At 55.3% G+C, this 19,360-nt stretch overlaps 1 protein-coding gene across 1 annotated transcript; it reads right to left on the bottom strand.

Annotated features, from left to right (window-relative positions):
• Positions 1–6,301: 6,301 nt before the first annotated feature.
• CDX1 (caudal type homeobox 1) lies at positions 6,302–18,678 on the bottom strand. Its single transcript, XM_059483813.1, has 3 exons — positions 18,252–18,678; positions 6,726–6,871; positions 6,302–6,508 (listed from the first exon to the last, which is right to left on the bottom strand). The coding sequence occupies exons 1-3, from the start codon at positions 18,676–18,678 to the stop codon at positions 6,302–6,304; spliced, it is 780 nt and encodes a 259-aa protein (XP_059339796.1).
• Between the last annotated feature and the right edge of the window lie 682 nt (positions 18,679–19,360).

Here is a 19,360-nt window from a genome sequence, read left to right as displayed (position 1 = left end):
CCCGCACCCTGTTGCTATGCGCTCCCCGCTCCGGCACTCGGCGTCTCGCTCTCTTCGGCGCCGGCGAGGGCGAAGGGAGAGCGGGGAGCGATGGCACCGAGGGGTGGGCTCGCACCTGCTCCGGAGAGCCGGGAGGCGAGGAGCGAGGCTGGAGGAAAGGTTTGCCTCGAGTGGAGGATGGCTGCGTGCGGAGCAGGGAGGGACGAGGGAGGTCTGTCTGTCAAAAGCTCTCCTGGCGGGGAAAGGGGGCTCCGGGACCTCAGAACCCTGCCCGGGCAGCGAGGGGGAACGGCTGCTGCCTCACTCACACCTCGAATGCATCAGGTGTCCCAAAGACCCGACTTTGGGGTCACTCTGCCACCGAGCACCCCATGTAGTGATGGCAGAGATGCCACAAGCTCACAGCACCTTCCTGTCTGGTTCTGAGAGGACTTTCCTGTGGCAGGACACAGCTGGAGCTTGAGCAGATGAGAAGGGATTGCTCCCCACGCTGCCTGAGCCCAGCCCTCAGTCCAGGGGAGGGGATGCTCCCCAGCCACCAGTCCCACATCCCACCACACCGAGGGCAAGAGCAATCCCTGGGCAATGCCCAGGGTGAGCATCTGAGCCCCCAGGGTGAGATCATGGCCCCAGTGCTGGAGCACAGGTCACATCTCCAGGTCCAGATGTCCCAGTTTTGGTCAGCAGTGGATACTGGAATCCCAGTGCCCAAGGAGATGCTGGCTTTCCATCCTCACTCAGTCAGATTCCCAGTGGGGTGGCAGAGCTGGTCTGTGCCTTCTCCTCCCACTTCCATGGTGGAAATGGGAGAAAGAACAACCCCACATGCTCCAGGGCCAGGACAGCTGACATGTGGGACCAGGACAGCTCCAGACTCTTTCCCATGATAGTATCCACTTGTCCATCACTTGATCCCTGGACTGTGCCCAGTGCTCTGACACCACATGTGTCCCTTTTCCTTGCAAGTGCCCTACAGGCTCCAACCTGAGCCAGACTTCTGCCCAGATGCTTTACTGAGGTTTAATGTGAGTGGGGATGAGGAGGACAATGACAGGGTTGGATCAGAGAGAACACAGCCTTCCTGATATAAAAGCAAATATCCAGGATATGTAGTGGCAGTTGTGTTCCTGCAGCCCTCTAAGCACTTCTGAAAATTTTACCTGAAAGGAAAGGTGTTCTCAGGATAAAGACACATTTCTGCAGGAATCCAACATGATCAAGTGGCTCAGCATTTGCACAATGGGTCTTTTAGAGCTAATATTTACCTGGATTTCCAAGAGAAAAGAGGAAAGAGTAAAACTAGATAACCCATCAAACATCTCTTTTCACACACTCACAGCTTCCTCAAAAATAGAAGTATCTTTGGGAATTCACTCAGGCTGCTTTTACCTGCCTTGGACTTGCCCACCACTTCTCCCTCTCCCAGATGCTGGCTGGGAATGCTGAGCCTGGAGCTGGTCAGGCTGATGGCCAGGGGCTGCATCAAGCACTGCTCCTACCTCAGCCCTCATGCAGGGCAGGGATGCTTTGTTTGCCTTTCATGCAGGGCAGGGATGCTTTGTGTGCCTTTCATGCAGGGCAGGGACGCTTTGTGTGCCTTTCATGCCAGTGCAATCTGAACCAGAGAGCCTGGTGCCACCTTGCTACAGCTGTCCCAGCCCCATGTCACCAGCATGGATTGATCACCAAACCATTCAGCATCCCTGGGCAGACTTCTTGGCCTCATCTTCTTGTGTCCAGGGCAGTATTTTTCATTAGAGACACCCAGGGCTGAGGGTGCCCTGAAATGTCCATGTTGATCCCAATTCTTCTGGGATGTTCTGTACCTGGAACTCGCTCTTCTGGTTTGTCTGGTGCTGCTCTGGTAGCACCAGCAGCTCTTCACAGCCTGGGGTCACCAGGAGTAGATGTCCCACCCCAGGGACCTGGGATGGTTCAGCTCAGCATTGCAGGGCTGGACCAAGTCTGGCATTGCCCTGAAGCTGCCACGAAATGCACTTCATGGAGCAGCACACAGCAGAGGCAGAAACAGCCAGAAGGAGCACAGCAATCTAGGGATCCCAAAATCCCCAGGATAGCGCAAGGATGTGCACAACTCTCCCCACGCCCTGATCCCCAAGGGGTTGGGACTAGACAGCACACACAGGGCTTGCAAGCATTTCCCAGCAAGTTTTATTTTCTCCCACTCCACCTCTGAGCCACCCCTGGGACACCAAGTAAACCTTTCCCTTCCCATGGGCAAAGCACAGCACACATCCTCCACCCCAGGGCAGCCCTGACAGCCACTGGCACTGCCTGCTCTTTGTGAGGGCAAGGAGAGGGCAGAACTGAGGCTGGGGAAACACCCTTGCCCCCCCAGCCTGGGCAGCCCCCACAGATTTGGGTGGGAAGGGGGGAGCAGGTGGCTGGCACAGGAGGGGAGTGTACCCAGCTCTGTGCTGCAGCCACGGGGAAGGCAGCGGTGCTCTGGTCAGTCACTGCTGGGACTGTGCCATGCTGAGGCTGCTGCAGCACCGCTCTGCTCGGCCACCTGCTCTGCAGGGCCTCATTCTGATGATGGTTTCAAGATTTCTCCAAGGAGGGGTAAAGCTGGGCAGTGGGAGCTGATGGAAAGTGCAGAGGGAGGAGCAGGGAGACGCTGTGGGGTCTTGTAGGGGACAGCCCCCAGGGTCCCCTGGCTATGAGGGCTGGCTGTTCCCATAAGGGCCAGGCTCCATGTGACTCAGGAGGCAGCTGCTGCAAGTGCCAGAACCAGGTGTTTGTCACCTGCCAGGGCTGAAACCGCCAAGGTGACACGTGTCCAGGAGGTTTGAACCAAAGGTTCCAAAGCTGGTGGGGACACGGTGTCCACCAGCCCCTTTCCTGGCACAGGGAGGGCCCTGCAGGGCTCACCCATCCCTGCCCAAACGGCAGATGCAGGGCGCAGGGAGGGCATGGGAGGGGAGCAGAGCAGATGCATTTCGTCACCTGGCCAAGGGGCGTGTGTGTGTGTGTGTAGGGGGAAGGGGTGCCTGGGTGTGTGGGTGCATTTATTGCCTCTTCCCGCCCGCGCCGGCTCCCTGTGCACACACGGGTGGCAGGGACCCAAGGGCACAGCCCACGGCTCCCTGGACTTTTACCCTGCTGTGCAAACAGGCAGGCGCCAGATTAGGGTATCAGTTGGAATTTCATCTTGTCAACAGCACCCGCAGCCTCTCTGGGCAGGCAGTGGAGCATCTTCCTTCTGTCCCAGCCCCTCCCTGCAGACCACCCAGCACTGCAGGTGAGTTTGGGAAATGCACATCTCACCCCCACCAGGACCCTGTTCCCCTCCCCACTGCTGTCTGCACCTCCCCCTTGCAGACAACAGTGATGCCCAGTGCTGGCACCACCCCATCCCCTGCCAGGGCAGGACCCCACTGCTGGTCTCCACGTGGAAATGGCAAAATTGGACATTAAAGGCAGGCAAAGCCCAAGGAGGGAGGATGAGTGTGGAAGAGCCAGCCCCCACCATGGGGACCATGCTGGAGTCTGCACTCAGGAGCAGCTCCAGTTTCCCCAGTCCAGCCCAGCTCTTCAGGCAGGTGGCTGATTCAGTCTCACCCCTTTCCTATATGGCTCCATTGCATTTGCATCCCCCTGCCTGTTTTAGTTCCTGATTCCCCATATTTCCTTGCAGGGGTGCATGAGGTGTTTCTCCTGTGCCATGGGCAGCCTGGCACCATGCAGGGTCACCAGGGTGCAGCAGTAGGTGCAGCCTCTGTTGCAATTGCAGGAACAAACACTTTGCTCTGTCCCTCTCTCAGCAATGCCACCTCATCCTGTTCCCACTCCTCCATCTCCTCCACCCACGAGGACTTTATCCTGCTTCAGGTGTCCTTCCACAGCCAGCTGTCCTGCCCTGGCACCTCAACACACCCCATGCAACCCTTGGCACTGGGAAGAGTTTTGGGGCTGGAGGAGCCATTTAGGGCAGGGATTCCAGGGCAGCTGCTGGCTCAGTGTTCTGCTAGAGGAGGGGAACACGGGATGGAGAGGGGAGAGTGTCGGGCACCAATGCCAGCTGTCCCAGGCACTATCTCACATCCTCATTCTCTGTTTATTCATCTTGGACAAGGAGGATATTCAGCCCATCGACAGCCATAAAATGAGATTAGAGACCAGGAGGCGCCAACGGGAGGCGGCCACATCCGTGGGCAGCTGGCCTTGTTCTTTGGCCTCTGCCAGCCCAAATGGCCTCACCCTGTCCTCTCTGTCTGCAGTGCTGTGAGTCTGCAGCCATCGTGTCTGCCATCCCTCTGGTGCCAAAGGAATGAGATGTGGCAGTGCCATGCCATGATATGAGCCATGCCACTGCCAGCAGTGTCCCTGTGGGACAGGCACACCGTGTGCTACAGGGACAAGGCTGCTGCCCCAGGACACCCTTCCCACCCTGGCTGTGCCCAGTGTGACCCCAAAGCCAGCATCCTCCCCTGCCTCAGCACCACGGGCAGGAATGACGGCCACAAACCTGTGTCACACAGGATCCCTGCTTGGCTTTATTTTCACCCATGCCTAAAAAATAAAAAGGAAAACCAGTTCTGCCTTATATACACAAAAACTGAGCTGAAGTCCTGAGTTGATGCACACATTTGTCCTCATCACCGAACACACCTGGTAACAGTGGCTGTGGGAAGTGTCACTGGGAGGAGGGACACCCAAAGCCTTTGGGGGCTGGAGCAGAGCAGTGCACACAGTGGGATAACTGGGACCCACTTGTAGAAGCCACAGCACACCTGGGGACTTTGTGTTCTGGGGGCCGGGAATGGTGGAGACTGGCAGTGGAGAATGTGGCCAAGGGATGTGAGGCACCAGCAGTGTCAGGTGGGATGTGAGGGTTTGACTGGGTGGTCTTCAGGCAGCAGGGACATGTCTGCTGCTCCATCCTGCCAGAGTTTGGAGAGAAAATGCTGAGAAACATCACACAAGCTACCATGCAAGGCTCATGCTCCCTCATCCCCTCTTGGTCTTTGGAACTGCAGCTGAGGAGCACGTGGTGCAGCCTGAGAAAGAGCCACAGACCCTCCTGTGCCCCAGCTGTGCCCCACTGGCCTTTGGGGTTGCTGAAACTGGGCTGTACATTAACCTGGGCCTATACAATGGTCAAGATTCCACAGGATAAAGAGACTTTTCAGCTGCAGTTCACCAGTAGAAATGGATGGGGTTTCGCTAACTGGCCTAGGAATACAGTGAGTGAGAGGGAGTGCAGTGCATGGAGGAGCAGGGAGACAGCGAGGACAAAATCTTCAGTCCTGTAATCTGAATTTTAAAGAAAATAGGAAAATAAATGCTTCTCTGTCTTTCTGAAAACCACTTCTCCATCCCCTCACACCAGGGCACATGCCAGTCATTTCTTGCATGCCTGAGGAGGCCCCTGCCTGCCTGGCAGCAGCACCAAAAATTCTCCCAGGATTGGCCCTTCTGGACAGCCTAGGGCCAGTTCTTGGACCCTGTCCCAATGGCAAACCTTCTGTTCTCCTTCCTTTCGCCATGGAAGGGCTCAACAGGGTGGTATGCCCCAAATTCTCCCTTCTACCCCCTCCCTGTGCTCCAGGTGGAGGATGGCTGCAGTGCCACCTTGCCATGGCACAGCCAGGGAACCAGGGCTGCTGGAGATGCCTTCACATGGCTCAGTGTGGCTGCAGGGGCAGGGCTGGGACGCAGGGTTTGGCACTGGGGACCATGGTGGGGATGTTCAGGATTGCTCTTGTCAAGGATGTGCTCCACCTTGCCACCATCACCATGGTTTGAAGGGCTCCCAAGTCACCTCCCACAGCTGAGTCTCTTGCATGGTTCCCAGAGCTCAGCTTGCTCTGTCCCCTCACCTCGCTTCCCGGGAGACCAGCTCAGCAGAAATTCATTTTGTCTTGAGTCCAGCCAGGTCTTTTTCCTATTTCAGTCTTGTTCAAACTGCCCAAAATCAGCAGGCAGCTGGATTGCCAGGAACACCAAAGGAAGCACCTGGAGCACCACAGGAAAGCCCTCATCCACTATCATCCCCTTCCTTCTGCTGACATCAGCACCTTGCTACACAGACAAGAGACCAACCAGTGAGTGATTCCTATGGGAGAGCAGTACCTAACCCAGGTTTTACACAGTGGAGAGCCCACCAGTCCCTTGGGAAGGCCCAGTGCCACCCAGCCCAGCCTCGCTGTCTGCCCCATCGGTTCAGCCAGGGACAGTCGTGTCTTTGGGAAGGGGCTGTCACCCTTCAGAGCACATGGGCTGGCAGGGCTCTGCTGCATAGTGCTTTTCTCTTGGGGTCTGTAGCTGGTGGAGAGGGTTAAGGCATGAATTCTTCCTTGATCGTCAGCGGAGATGAGGAGACGAGGTTGGGGGCATTGCTGCTGCAGAGGCCTCCAATGGGTCCCAGGGTGCTGACAGCTGGTGGGGTTGGTGTGGTGGTGCTGGTGGGCTGGCTCTGCTGCTGCAGCTTCTTCTTGTTCACCTTCCTCTCCTTCGCCCTCCGGTTCTGAAACCAGATTTTCACCTGCAGAAAGGAAAGATAGCAATGAAGAGACAAGGATGGACTCAGGCAAGGATGACAACCTCCAGTCCCCACGGGGCAGGGAGGGCATCCCAAAGTTTGGAAAGGAAGGGATGTTTGTGGAGCAAGGTGGGGCTTCCTCTGACTGCTCGGGCTACAGCCCTGGCCCTTGCCCACCCCAGGCCCACCAGGCTGGGTCTGTGGGGTGCTGAGCACTGACCTGGCGCTCGGTGAGCCCCAGCGCCGCGGCCAGCTCGGCCTTGCGGCGGATGGTGATGTAGCGACTGTAGTGGAACTCCTTCTCCAGCTCCAGGCGCTGGTGGTCTGTGTACACCACCCGGTACTTGTCTTTTGTCCTGGTCTTACCTGGCAGAGAGAGCAGAGTGGAGGGTGAGCCAGCGGGGGAAGAAGGGGAGCAGTGGAATGGAAGGAGCATTCCCGAGGGCACGGAGGAGACACACAACCTGTGGAGAGCTCATGGAAATGCATTGGGGACCAGTGGGAGAGTCAGGAGGCTCCTACTGGCTTTAAAATCCTTCCTGTTTTGCACCAGAGTGTTGCTTCTTGTTGGGAAGTACCTGGGCTTTGGTGGAATTGCTTGGAGGAAAGAGCAGGAGGGGTTCAGAGGCACCCCAGAAGATGGACCATAAATCCCCTGTGTCATGATGTCCCTGTCTCTGAGAGGAGCAGAGCTGCAGGTCCTGTGGTGGGCTGAGGACAGGCTGCCTGGCAGGGCTAAGGAAAGCCCAGCTCTTCTTCTAGGAAGCCCCAAACCAAGGTGCCATCACTTGAACGTGCATGGATCAGAAGAGGGGAAGGACAGAAAACCCTGCAAGAACCACATTTCTTTGCCACCCAGAGGGTCACTCTCCTTCTCCCTGTACTGAGCTAAGACAGAGGGCAGTGCTTTAGGTACAGTCTTTAAAGATGCATTGGAGAAAGCCCACATGATGCCTAAGCACTGCTGGGCACTGGCTCCGTGTGCCAGAAGTGTTTGGCCAAAGCCAGCCTGAATCTCTCCTTGGTCCCCCAGATATGGACAGAGCTTGGGGCCATCAGGATCCACATGTCTGTGCACACAGATGCACATCCCACAGGTCTGCAAACAGCACCTGCTGCTTTCCAGCACAAAAATACAGTCAAAGGTAGCCCAGCTGTCTCCTCCTAAGTTCATTTTTTATTCCACAGGCATGCAGGGTGAGCTGTGGAACTCTGCCTCGGCTGTGGGGGCAGGTGGCACTCTGAGGGAGGACACCCAGGCCTGGCAGTTTGCTGACAAGTTCCTGGTGTTTTCCCCTGCAGAAGAGCCCATAGGCAGGGAATAAACACAGCTGTGGATATTTGCTTCTCCACCCAAAATTACAAAATCCTGTTCCAGAGAACTGAGGGGGATGATGCCTAGACATTTGTTTTCCTGGCAGATGTGTTTGCCCATCTTCTGAATTTCTGATGCTGAGAGCAGTGCTGCTGTGGGAAGGAGTGGGAGCAAACTCAGAACAGCTCCATGGATTTCCCTGGGGCTGCCCTGGGTGTATCAACATGGACAAGATACTGCACACCACTGCTGCAGATGTGCAGAAAGGGATTTCTAGCCCAGCAACCTACACAACCTTGCTTGCAGCCTGGTTCTGCCAGGAAATGGGATCTTTGTGTGCCTGCCATCCTGTTCATCTGTTCTCCCTAACGAGTCCTTTGCACATCCACCCATTTAGGCCAAATCAGTTGGACACTGGGCAGCCCCAGCAGTACAATTATATTCTGACATCATCTGAGTGGAAGCAGGAGTTTAGGTAGTGCAAAGGAAAACTGAGCTCTAGACACCCTAATGAGACATCAGAGAACATCCACAGAGCAAACTCCAACCTCCAGGCTGCAAATCCGTTTCTCAGCCAGCTCAGTTTTATTTTTATTTTTATCAGCATCTCTCTCCTGCTCTCTCATTGCAAGGAGATGGAGACATTCCTAAGCCACTTCTTATGCTGAAACCTGAATGTGAAAGAGCTCAAGGCAGGATGACCCATGGCCACAGAGTACTGCAGGTAGGAGAGGGGCTCCTTTGCAGCATCCCATGGGATGGATGAAAGCAGCTGGATTTCTACTGAATAAGCAGGAGAAACAAGAATCCAGCTCATGGCATTGACCACTGAGCAAACCAAGAGTGGGAGCCAGCAGGGATGGGCATGGAAGGCATCTCACCCAGCTGGGACTGGATGCTGGCCCTCCCAGGCACACAAGCAGCAGTCACTCAGTTCAGTTTAGCACCCAATTTCCTGGTGTGCTACTGTCTGTGTCCTCCTGCCTTTGCTCCTGGTGCTGCTGGCACAGGCTCAGCACAGCATGAGGGGGTGACGGCTGAGGGTCCCAGCACAGTCCCCAAGAAGCACTGAAGCTCTCCAGTGATCCATGGAAGAGGGAAGGAGCCCAGCAAGGCTGCAACATGACCAGGAACAGAACCAGATTTCCAGCACCAGGGCAGGACTTCAGCCACTAACCCGTATTTGAGGGATGAGATGAATTCAGTGAATGTTTCAGAGTGGGTAGCCCAGTTCATCCCAGGGCTGATCAGAAAGCAAACACCTAATCCCTCCTCACCACCATCAGGTCAAACCCGTGCATACCACACAGGGTGACTCTGTGGGTTAATAAAGGGTAAAAAAAGGTTAATTTGATTGAGCAAGGTGTTAGTGGAGGATCTGAGAGACGGGGCTGAAATGCAGATATTCCATGTGCAAGGGGTGATGCCAGCTTTGCCAGGCTCTTGTCTCCTGCCTGGCACACATCAGCTGTGACAGCTCCAAACAAAACTGCCCTTGGGAGCCCTGCTGGGCTGGAGTGATGCTGGGGGCACCCAACCCACGCAGGATCCCACCCTGCCCTCGCCCTCCCACGGGGCCCCTGCCCATCCTGGGGGTCACTGCTGCCTCTCACCGGGTTCCCCAGCATCAAAAGAACTCCTGCAGCCCAGCCCAGGGGGGACCTGTGCTGAATCTGCAAACACAGCAATTCCCAAGAAGTTACAGAATAAACCAGATGCTCTGGTGGAGATTTATGTGAGGTTTAGCAGCTCTGTGAGAAACTGGGCTCCCTCTGGCTGCTCCAGGCTCAGGGGCTCCTGCAAGATTTTTCTTTCTCATAGATTTATCTTTTTTTTTTTTTTTTCATTTGAAAGCAAAAGCCTCTCTAAAGAGATAATAACTTTAAAATGGTCTTACTTGCAATGTTTTTATTTTAATAGCACTGTTTGGAAAAAAGGAACACCTGGAAAGTGAAGGAGTTGACAGATAGAGTAAAAAAAATAAATTAAAGACTAAAGAAATAAGGCGGTTTGTGAATGTCACATATGCCATGAATTTCAGTAGGAATTATTATTTCCTGCTGCAGCTGTAAATAGATCCATCACAGCCTGTTCTTTGTTATTCCTTTTTCATCCTTCATCCTGGATGGAGGCTGGGCTTTGCCTCAGGGCTGGCAGAGCCATCATGGGATGAGCTGGGCACCAGGCTCAATATCAGATCAATATCATCACTTTCTGCTCAGTATCAGGTAGAAAAAACTCAAAACAGGGGTCTGACAACCAAGCCAGAGATGGAAAGTTATTCACCTCCACTAATTGCTGTTTTCGGATGTTTGCTGAATTCAGGGATGTGCTGTGGGTGATTCACAAGGAAAAGAAAAGGATTTGCAAGAAATACTATTGACAATGAATAATTCAACTACCTTGAATATGAATGCTGGGTTACACTTAACTCTCTCCTGGAGACTTTTTATGGCTCTGTGAAAAGAAAGAGGAAATTTGGGACAAGCCAATCCGGTTCCTCACGGGGAGCCCTCGTGCCCATGGCCAAACAGAGGGATGGAACCAAACAGAGGGATGGAGCTGCTCCTGCATTTCCAGCCATGCCTGGCAGAGCTGAAACAGGCTGTCCCATGGCTGGGATAACCTGGAGCTGGGGCTGCTGCCCCAGGAGGGAGCGTGGCTGGGGTGCAGAGGGGGTGCCAGTGGTGTCTCTTAGCACAGTTGTTAGCCCCTTCCGACCCTGCTGTGCATTTACAGCCTCTTGTCCCTGAAGGACCAGGCAAAGGAACTGCTGGGACAGGCAAATGGAGCCATCCATGGGGTCAGTGGGAATGGTTTGGGCTTTGGGATCAAGGCAGGGCCAATGACAGCGTGGGGAGAGGGTATCGTTAGCACTGTTAATGAGTAACCCTAATAGCACTCACCTGAGCCATGATTAGATAAGGGAATAGCTTTAATGTGCTCTGCAAAGCCCAAGGGACACACTCCCCAGTGTGCACACACACCCACGGGGGATGGAGCCCTGACCCCAGCCTGCAGTCTGCCCACAGCAGCCCTGCCCCAGGACAGGGATGCCAGGGCTCAGCATCAGGAGCCTGGCAGGGGAAGGGAAAAGCAAAGTGGATCCTGTGCCCACCATCCCAAGCTGTCTCCCCTCCTAGCCACAGTGGAGGCTGCCAGGAAGGGGATATTTCACCATCCCCAGTCCTGGCCTGCCCAAAGGATGGCTTTGAGTAAAAAACTGTGCCCCAAACCCTGACAGACTGAGAATATGGGCACTGTGACTGGTGCTGAGCAGCTCTAAGAACAGCTGGGAAGGGGCTGCTTCAAACCAGGGGGGAAAGAGACTGTGGGGTGGCAGTGGCACCGTGTGTGGAGGTGCAGCAAAAGCTGGCATGTTGTGAGGGGATCAGCCCAGCTCCAAAGGGAGGATCCCCATCCGTGGGACACACTTCTCCCAGGCACAGCAGGAGCAGCACAGCTGCCAGCAGCCAGGAGCACAAACTGCAGCACTTTTCTAAAAGTCTCTATTTCACAGGTCAAAGCAGCTCAGAATTACCCCAACCACAAACTCTGGCTCTGTGGGAAGCTGCTGTGCACCCCTCAGGGCTCTGGTCAGGGAAGCTGGGGTATGGCAGCCCCAACCCACTGGCTGGAGCCACTGAGATGAGAACCCACAGTAGTGACAGCGGGAACCCCACAGCAGAGATCTCCAAGGCCTGGGGACACACTGGATGTTGCTCTGCAGAGGAAGTGCTGGCAGGGGGATGGAGGAATTGCTGCCAGGCTGCCTCAGCAGCTCTCATGCCTTGCTCTGTGCTGGCTCCTTGTGCTCCCAGAGCCATCCTGCCTGATCCCAGAGCCTGCCTGATCCAACCTGCCTGCTCCCATCTTCCTGGCTGTGCTCTGGCCCCAGTTGGCTCCATCTGTCCAGCCTTGTCTGCCCATCTGGGTGCCTGCTCCTACACTATCTGATGGCATTGCAATATTATAATGCTGAGAAGCATCAGGTGTACAAGTCCTGTCACCACGGAGCACCTGGGAAAGAACTGGTCCATACTGGAGGTAAAGTGCAGCAAAAAGGACACAAGGCTGTCCCCTCCATGTGGGTGTTTCCTCTCCATGATAAAGCTGCTCCATTCTGAATGAGGAATAAAGAGGATAAAATCCTCCCATCCCAGAGGAATCAGTGCTCTGTCAGGATCTGGTATTTCTACCCAGGGAAAGCATCAAAGAAAACTTCTCTCATCCCCAACAGAGCTTAGGCAGTGCAACAGCTGGAGAAACTGAGGCACACAGTCCCAGTGTCAGAGCTATGAGATTCCCTGGGCAGCTGAATCCCCAGTCCTTCTGCAGCTCCATGGGGGCAAATCCCCTTCACAACCCCACAAAACTGAGGACAGCCAAGAGGGAAATGCTCCATGACAGAGACCCCAGGCCCAGGAAAGGGCTGAGGTCCGCTCCTGAAGCTCAGGAGCCTCCAGGCTGGCTGGAGCCACCCCCATCTGGCAGCCAGATGTGCTCCAGCTGCCTGTGTGCAGAGGGGTCGATGCTCCCTCTGCCGAGCAGCGCTGATGGGAGCCGTGCTGCACAGAGCTCAGCTGAGGCTGGGCACAGACAGCCCAGCTCATTCCACCACCCCTTATCACCCCAGAAACGGGAACCCCAAAGCCTGCACTGGTGGTGGCAAGGGCTGAGCCTCTGATGCCCTCCCTGTTCATCCCCTCCCCACACATTTTTTCCCCTTCCTCCCCCTCCAGCTCCAGCAGCCTCTCCAAAACACCCACGCTCCTCTGTGGCCTGAAGGGGGGGATAAACCCGAGCCCCTCACACTCCCTGAGTGCTGGGAACCAGCAGCTCATGGTTTTCACAAGCCTTCCCCTTGCCTTGCATACTTCAACATCCCCAGCTAGTTTTCCTGTGCTGCAGGAAGCAGAGCAGTGATGGATGGGCCGGCAAGCCCGGGGAAGGAGCAGAGCCATGTGGCTTGTTTCATCCCAGCCAGGGAGAAACCACCCACTCTGTAGGGCAATCCTCCCCGAGATCCCTGCCTGACATCACTCCTCTGCCAGAATGCACTGCATTGAGACAACTGCTGGGTGTCAAAAACTGGGTGAGAGGAGCCACACATCCTCTCTGTACATATTTAATGTCTCAGTGATGAGGAGGGAGGAAATGCTGGGTGAATCCTCACTGGATGGACTCTGCCAAAGCTCCCCCATCTCTACTCTGGGTTGGGAAAATGGGCAATTGAGACATCAGGGTTGAGGCAGGACTCATCTTGGAGTCTGAGTGTCCCTCCAAGGAGCTCAGCAATGCTCCAACACCCAGAGTAGCTCTCTCCATGGTGGTTCACCTCACACAACCTGAATATTTCTTCCTGGTGCCAAAGGCCTCACAGCAAACTGCAATTCTTCCATGGGCACCAGGTAGCAATAAAACCTGGTTCAGCTTGGTATGGTGAGCACTGGAAACATTTCACTTGCCAAACTGCACTGCTTGACCCAACAGCTTTCTGCTCTCCTGCTCACTGAGGATCAAGCTCTGTGCTCCCAAAAAAGCTTTGCTCTAAGTGTGAGTGTGTGGGAATGCATGCCCGGGGGTTGTAGCAGAGCTCAAGGCACAGTCAGGCAGGGCAGCCCTGCTGCCAGGAAAGGACAGAAACACCTGGTCAGAGAGCTGGATTTGGAGAGTGCAAACTGGTGCACAGAAGCACAGGCTGTCCCTGGCTGGGCTTTGCACAGCCAACACGGTGGGACAGGGAGAGAGCTGCACCCACATCCACACCCACTGGTGAGGACACCCCTCCTGCAAGCCTCATTCTCCTCCCAGGAGGTGCAAGCCCCAAGGGGATGAAGGGCAATGCCTGGTGTTTGCAGAGAGCTGGTGATTCCCCATCACACCCCCGTGTTCCTGGACATGGACAGCACAAGCAGAAACCCTTCATGCCCAGGGGCAGCAGCACCAAGCTGGGTGCTGGGGCAAGTCTTTCCCAGCCCTGCAGTGACTGGATCCTTTCTTTTGGCAACTGGCAAATTCCTTCAGTTGTTGCCATGTTTTATGAGGCCAAGCTGAGTGCCAGGCTGGCTCCTGAGCTGGGTCAAAGAGCAGATGAGCTCTGGGTGGCACACGGGCTGCTGGCACACGTGGGCTGGGCACAGCCCCATCCACAACCTCACCTCACCCCAGCCTGATCCAGCTCATCCCAGCCTCCCTCCTGGCTGCATGTGGCTCATCTGCAGCAGGAAGAGCAGGACAGCAAGGCACTGGGGGTCCCATATGGACACCAGGGTTCCTCTCCCCCTTTGCAGCCCCACAGGGTTTGGCCCATCCTTGCCATGGGGCAGGGTGGGGGAAGGATGCAGCCCCTTATCCAAGGGATCACAAAGCTAACAGGACTGGAGAGGGTGTCCTTGAAAGGTCCCCTATAGGAAACATCTGTCATTGGCCAGAGGTTTAAAGTGTCCCTCTGCTAATCCCGGGGTATTAGCCAGCCAAACCCATCACGTAGGTGCTGCCAGTGCTCCAGGGAAGCCCTTTTTGTTCAAGGAAAGTCAATTCTAGGAAAGTTTGAGATGCCTGTACCTTGGCCAGCAGGCTAAGCAGTCAACAAACCCTAGCTGGGGCCAGGAGCAGGTTGTGGGTTAATAATTCAAAGGGAGAAGACTGATGGGGCCTGAAACACACCCCGAGTGTGTGTGAACTGCCATGGAGAGAGCTACTCTGGGTGTTGGAGCATTGCTGGGCTCCTTGGAGGGGCCCTCAGACCCCAAGATGGGCCCTGCCTCAACCCTGATGTCTCAATTGCCCATTTTCCCAACCCAGAGTAGAGATGGGGGAGCTTTGGCAGAGTCCATTTGGCGAGGATTTATGCAGCATTTCCTCCCTCCTCATCACCGAGACATTAAATATGTACAGAGAGGTGTGTGGCTCCTCTCACCCAGTGAAGCAGAGGGTCTCACAGGGAATGAGCATGGCCTAAAGAGAGGCTCCCCATGCAGGGACTGACCAGGGAAATGCACTGTCCTCCAGCCAGCACCATCATCCCAAAACATGCCAAGCACAGCATGAACCCCAGCAGCCCAGGGGAAATGTTTCTGTCTCATTATTGGGAGTTGAACTTTTTCCCCCAGTGTTCATGGGCCCCACTAGGAAAATAAACAGAGCTGGAAAACTGACCTAGAAATAATAAAACTGAGATGGAAAACTGCACACCCAGCAAATCACCACATGCTCAGAGCATCACTGCTTGCTCTCCATCACCCCAAAACCTGCGTGGGCACCACAGGCATTGCTGCCACACAAAGCCCTGAACACATTTGCCTCTGCAAGGGATTCTCCAATTGCACTTTCACTTGCAATATTTAGCACTGCAGCCCCTGCTCAATTAGTGACCTAAAAGTCAGACCCGAGGCAGTATCTGGGGATTTGCATGACTAACAAGCAGAGGGTGAATTTCAAAGTTCAGCCAGCTCCACTTCCAGCCACCTTCCTGAGCTTTTTATAAACCCTGGGTGCAATTCACAGGGAAGTTTGCAAATAATTGTGAATAAGGAGGAAGCACGCTGCTCTGACATGCTGCTAGTGAAGATTTTATGAGCAGAAAAGGAGGTGACATTGGAGAGAAAAATGAGGCCTGGGGACATCTTCCAGCTCTGTTCCCTGTAACTCCCAATTCCTGGTGGCTGGGGTTTAATGCCTGCTGCTGCTGGGTTATCTCAGCTCAGCTGCAGCATGAATGTAGCAACACGTACAGAAAATCACCCCCCTGTAAAGCCTGACTCTGCAGTGAGTCACTGGGAGATTTCTCATTGATTTTTCTCAAGCTGTGGATCATATTTGCAGAAGTGCCTGACACACTCATATTCCCTGCACAACATTTTATTTTGCTACCACGCAGCTCTTCCCCAAAAGCTTTCAAACTATGGCCAGAAGCTGTTCATAGGAGCCAAGACAGAAAGGGAACATTAATTTACAACCCTCTGAAGTATTAGGATTTATAGCATTCACAATGAAACTGTTGATATTTATAGCAAAAAAACCTCCATGTATTCATTTCCTATTCCCACTGTGGTGAGATGAGGAGTTTATCAATCCATACTGATCAAAGTCCAGTTCATTGATTTCAATAAAATGATTCATCTAAGAACTTCACCCTTATCTATGTCAAACCCATCTCTGCCCTACTCTCTTTCAAGCTTAATGAAGACTTTCATTTAAAGGTCAGCACTGGAAAGCACCAACTGCATCCCCCCCACCATCTCCCAGCTCAGGATCCCACCACCACCAAACCTCCAGCAGCATTGGGCTTGGACCCAGCAGAGGTGCAAGGACAGGTCCTCAATCTGTGGGTGACTTAGAAAAGGAACTTACAGGGCATCCAGCCTAAGGAAAGCACCCCAGAAAGATCCTTTCACCCCTGTATTTCTGTGGTGGGGCTGGGGCAGCTCCTCTGTGTGTGTGAAAGGAACAAGGCTGATTTATTTGTTCCTTTGTATGTATTTGATCTAAGAGATACAAACTAAGCAACTAATGATATTTTTCCAGAATTCAATCAGCTCAATTGTTGTCTAACTCAATCAGAGGCACTTTCAAGCTCCTGCTTTATCTTGGCCCCACTGCTGGGTGTAAACCCATGGCCTTGATCCAGAGGAGAGGTGTGCTGATGGCTTTCCTTCCCCATTCATTTTCCCTCCCACCTCTCTTCTCAGAAGAAACCAAGATGTTCAGACCTACAAAACCTGCAGAAGGTTCCTGCTGCAGGGGAGGGCTGCACATCACATTTCCCTTTCCACCCTGGGCAGAGGGAAGCCCTCAGCCCTGGCATGCCTGTGGGTCTCCATCCCTGCATCTGGGGGAAAGCATTTTTCTTAAATAGTTACATTCAGTGCTTAAAATGGGCCAGGAAATACCAGCCTGCCTCTCCCTCCTCTTTCCAGACTGGGGCTGGGTTTTTTTCCATTTATCTGGATGTTCTGCCTGCTCCACTGCACACTGGTCCCCATCCCTGCCACACAGATTCTGGGAATGTGAGTGGGTATTTTCCATGCTATAAGACCCCAGGCACCTCTGCAGAAGGCCCTTAGATGGTCCTTGGTCACTGAGAATAATGCAGGGCCAAAAACAAGCCAAAAACTGGAGGCACTTTGCAAACAGGGAGCCCAGGCCCTGACTCCAGGGATCTGGGGCAGCAGTAACTCAAAGCAAACTTGCCCTTGTGAGAGATGCCCACAACCACTCCTGCAATGAGCTGGCCCCAGCAGTGCTCTGAGGAGCTCATGGCCAGCACAGCAGAGGCAGAGGGGTGGCAGGTTCAGGCAAGCCCCATGGGTCCTGCTGGGAAGGGTCCAGGCTGGGAAGATGAAAGGGTGAGGGTAGGTCAGGACAAAGGGCCCGCACCTCACCTCACTGCCAAAGGAGCTGGCCACCATCTCCATGACAAAGAGAAGTCCTTGTCAATTTGGGCTGGCCCCAAGGGGGACCTGCCCACCGCCTTTGAAGTGGGCAGCAGGGCAGGGAGGGGGCTGGGGTCACCCAGACACTTCCTCCAGGTCAGGAGTTCAGCGGGGACAGGACCCTGGGGACAGCATGACCACTCTGTGCCCAAGGCAGAGGTAATCACGGGAACCAGGGCCCCCTTTCCTGGAGAGCTGGGCACCCTCTGCCCCATGCACCTGCAGCAGCCACAGCCACCCTCCATGTGGCACTGTCCCCAGAAAACACACAGTGCCCCTCGTACACACACCATGCACCACATCATCCTCACAGCACCCTGCACACACACACTGAGTAGTGTCACCTCCCCCAGACACACCTGGGGGCACTGCCTGTACACACACACCGCTCATGGTGCCCTGCACACTCACACAGAGCCGACAGCACTGCACTGAATCCACCTCACACACACAGAGCATGGATATACACACAGCTCCTTCCCTGCACACACACACAGCTTTGGGCACCTTGCACACCCGCCACACACAGCCTCTCACACTGCCAGCTCACACTCCCTTGCACACCCACCATACACAGCCTCTCACACTCCCTTGCACACCCATCACACACAGCCAGCTCACACTTCCATGTACAGCCACAGCCCGCCGCTCTCACCCTTTCACTTTTGAGACCCCCCAATCCAACACCACCCAGGGTTCTGGGGGTCTCTGGCTCTGCCCATCCTACCCGGCAGCCGCAGGCAATGCCACCAGTTGGCTAAAATTACTTTCCAGCCATGAAAACCCAGCTGCAGTGTGGAAGGACGGCACCCTCCCTGTCCATCCTCAGCCCCTGCCACCTCAGAGCTCCCCGGCTGCTTGAGGACTGTGTGTCGTGCCGAGGGCAGGCCAAACTCACTGTCCCTCTGGCAGTCCCCACGGAGCAGGATCCAGCCCCGCAGGACCCAGAGGGATCCCCTGCCCTGGGCACGGTGCCGGGCCGGGCTTTCCTTACCGTTGTTGCTGGTGCTGGGAATGCTGCGCCTCATCCACTCGTACGGGGTGCGTCTCTGGCCATTGGGGGACAGCTGCGGCACCGAGCTGCTGATGGGTGGGGGTAGGAGTCCGGAGCCCGGAGGCTGAATGGGATTAAAATCTGGGGGGCTGAATCCGAACTGGCCGGGGCTGGCGGTGGAAGGGGCCGCGGCGGTGCCGTAGGAATGCCAGTCCTCCTTGGCAGGGGTGTAGGGCGAGGCCCAGGCCGCCGCGGGCTGCCCGTGGTGCAGCTCGCTGTTAATGCCCGGCACATGGTGGTAGCTGGCGAAGTCCGAGTACTGCGGCGGCCCCGGCACGTAGTTCTGGGGGTTGAGGTTGAGGCCGGGGTGCCGGACGGGGCTGGGATACATGTTGGTGTCCTTATCCACAAGATATCCCACGTACATCTTCGCGGGCCGGCCCCGCGCTCATGCTGCGCCGCCGAGCCGCTCTGCGGCCGCCCGGGTTCGGCGGGAGGCGGCCGCCCCTCCTTCGGCAGCGCTCACCTGGGCGCCTTGGGGAGCTGTCCTGGGGCCAGGCACCTCCCTGCCCACGGGCTTTTATTGGGCCCAACCTCTCGCAGCATTTGCATTGAAAGGCAGGTTTGCATTTCAAAGTGCAGAAACCCCAGCGGGTGAGGGGGGACGAGTTCAAGCTTCCCACTCGGGCTGCAAGGAGGATGAGGTAGGGGGTGACCCCGGGAGGATTCCCCCCGCCCCTCTGTCACCACCCCACAACCGTGCCCATGCCACAGGACGTGGTCCTCTCTAGTAGCTGGCTTTGGGGACATTAGAGTGCCACAAGAGTCTCATGAGGAGGCCCCAAGGGACCCCAGCATCCATGCCCCAGGAATAGGGTGCCTTGGGATGAACCTCTGTATTGAAAGTTGGCTGCACGAGGGGACAGGCTGGCCCATGTCACCTGCCCTGTCCCTACATTGGAGGACACCAAGTTCTTGCTCTGAATGGCATTTTCCTGTGCCCAGCAGCAGCATCTGCCTCTTTGGAAAAGAGGAGCTGGTGGAGGCTCGGGTTCTGCATTTTCCTTCATCCCAGGGCAAGCCCACCCCTCCAATCCTGACAGCAAAGC

The sequence above is a fragment of the Ammospiza nelsoni genome, chromosome 16 (assembly GCF_027579445.1).
Source record: "Ammospiza nelsoni isolate bAmmNel1 chromosome 16, bAmmNel1.pri, whole genome shotgun sequence".
In the NCBI taxonomy this organism is placed as follows: domain Eukaryota; kingdom Metazoa; phylum Chordata; class Aves; order Passeriformes; family Passerellidae; genus Ammospiza; species Ammospiza nelsoni.
Note: the sequence above shows the minus strand (reverse complement) of the source record. Positions and strands in the feature narration are given on the sequence as shown.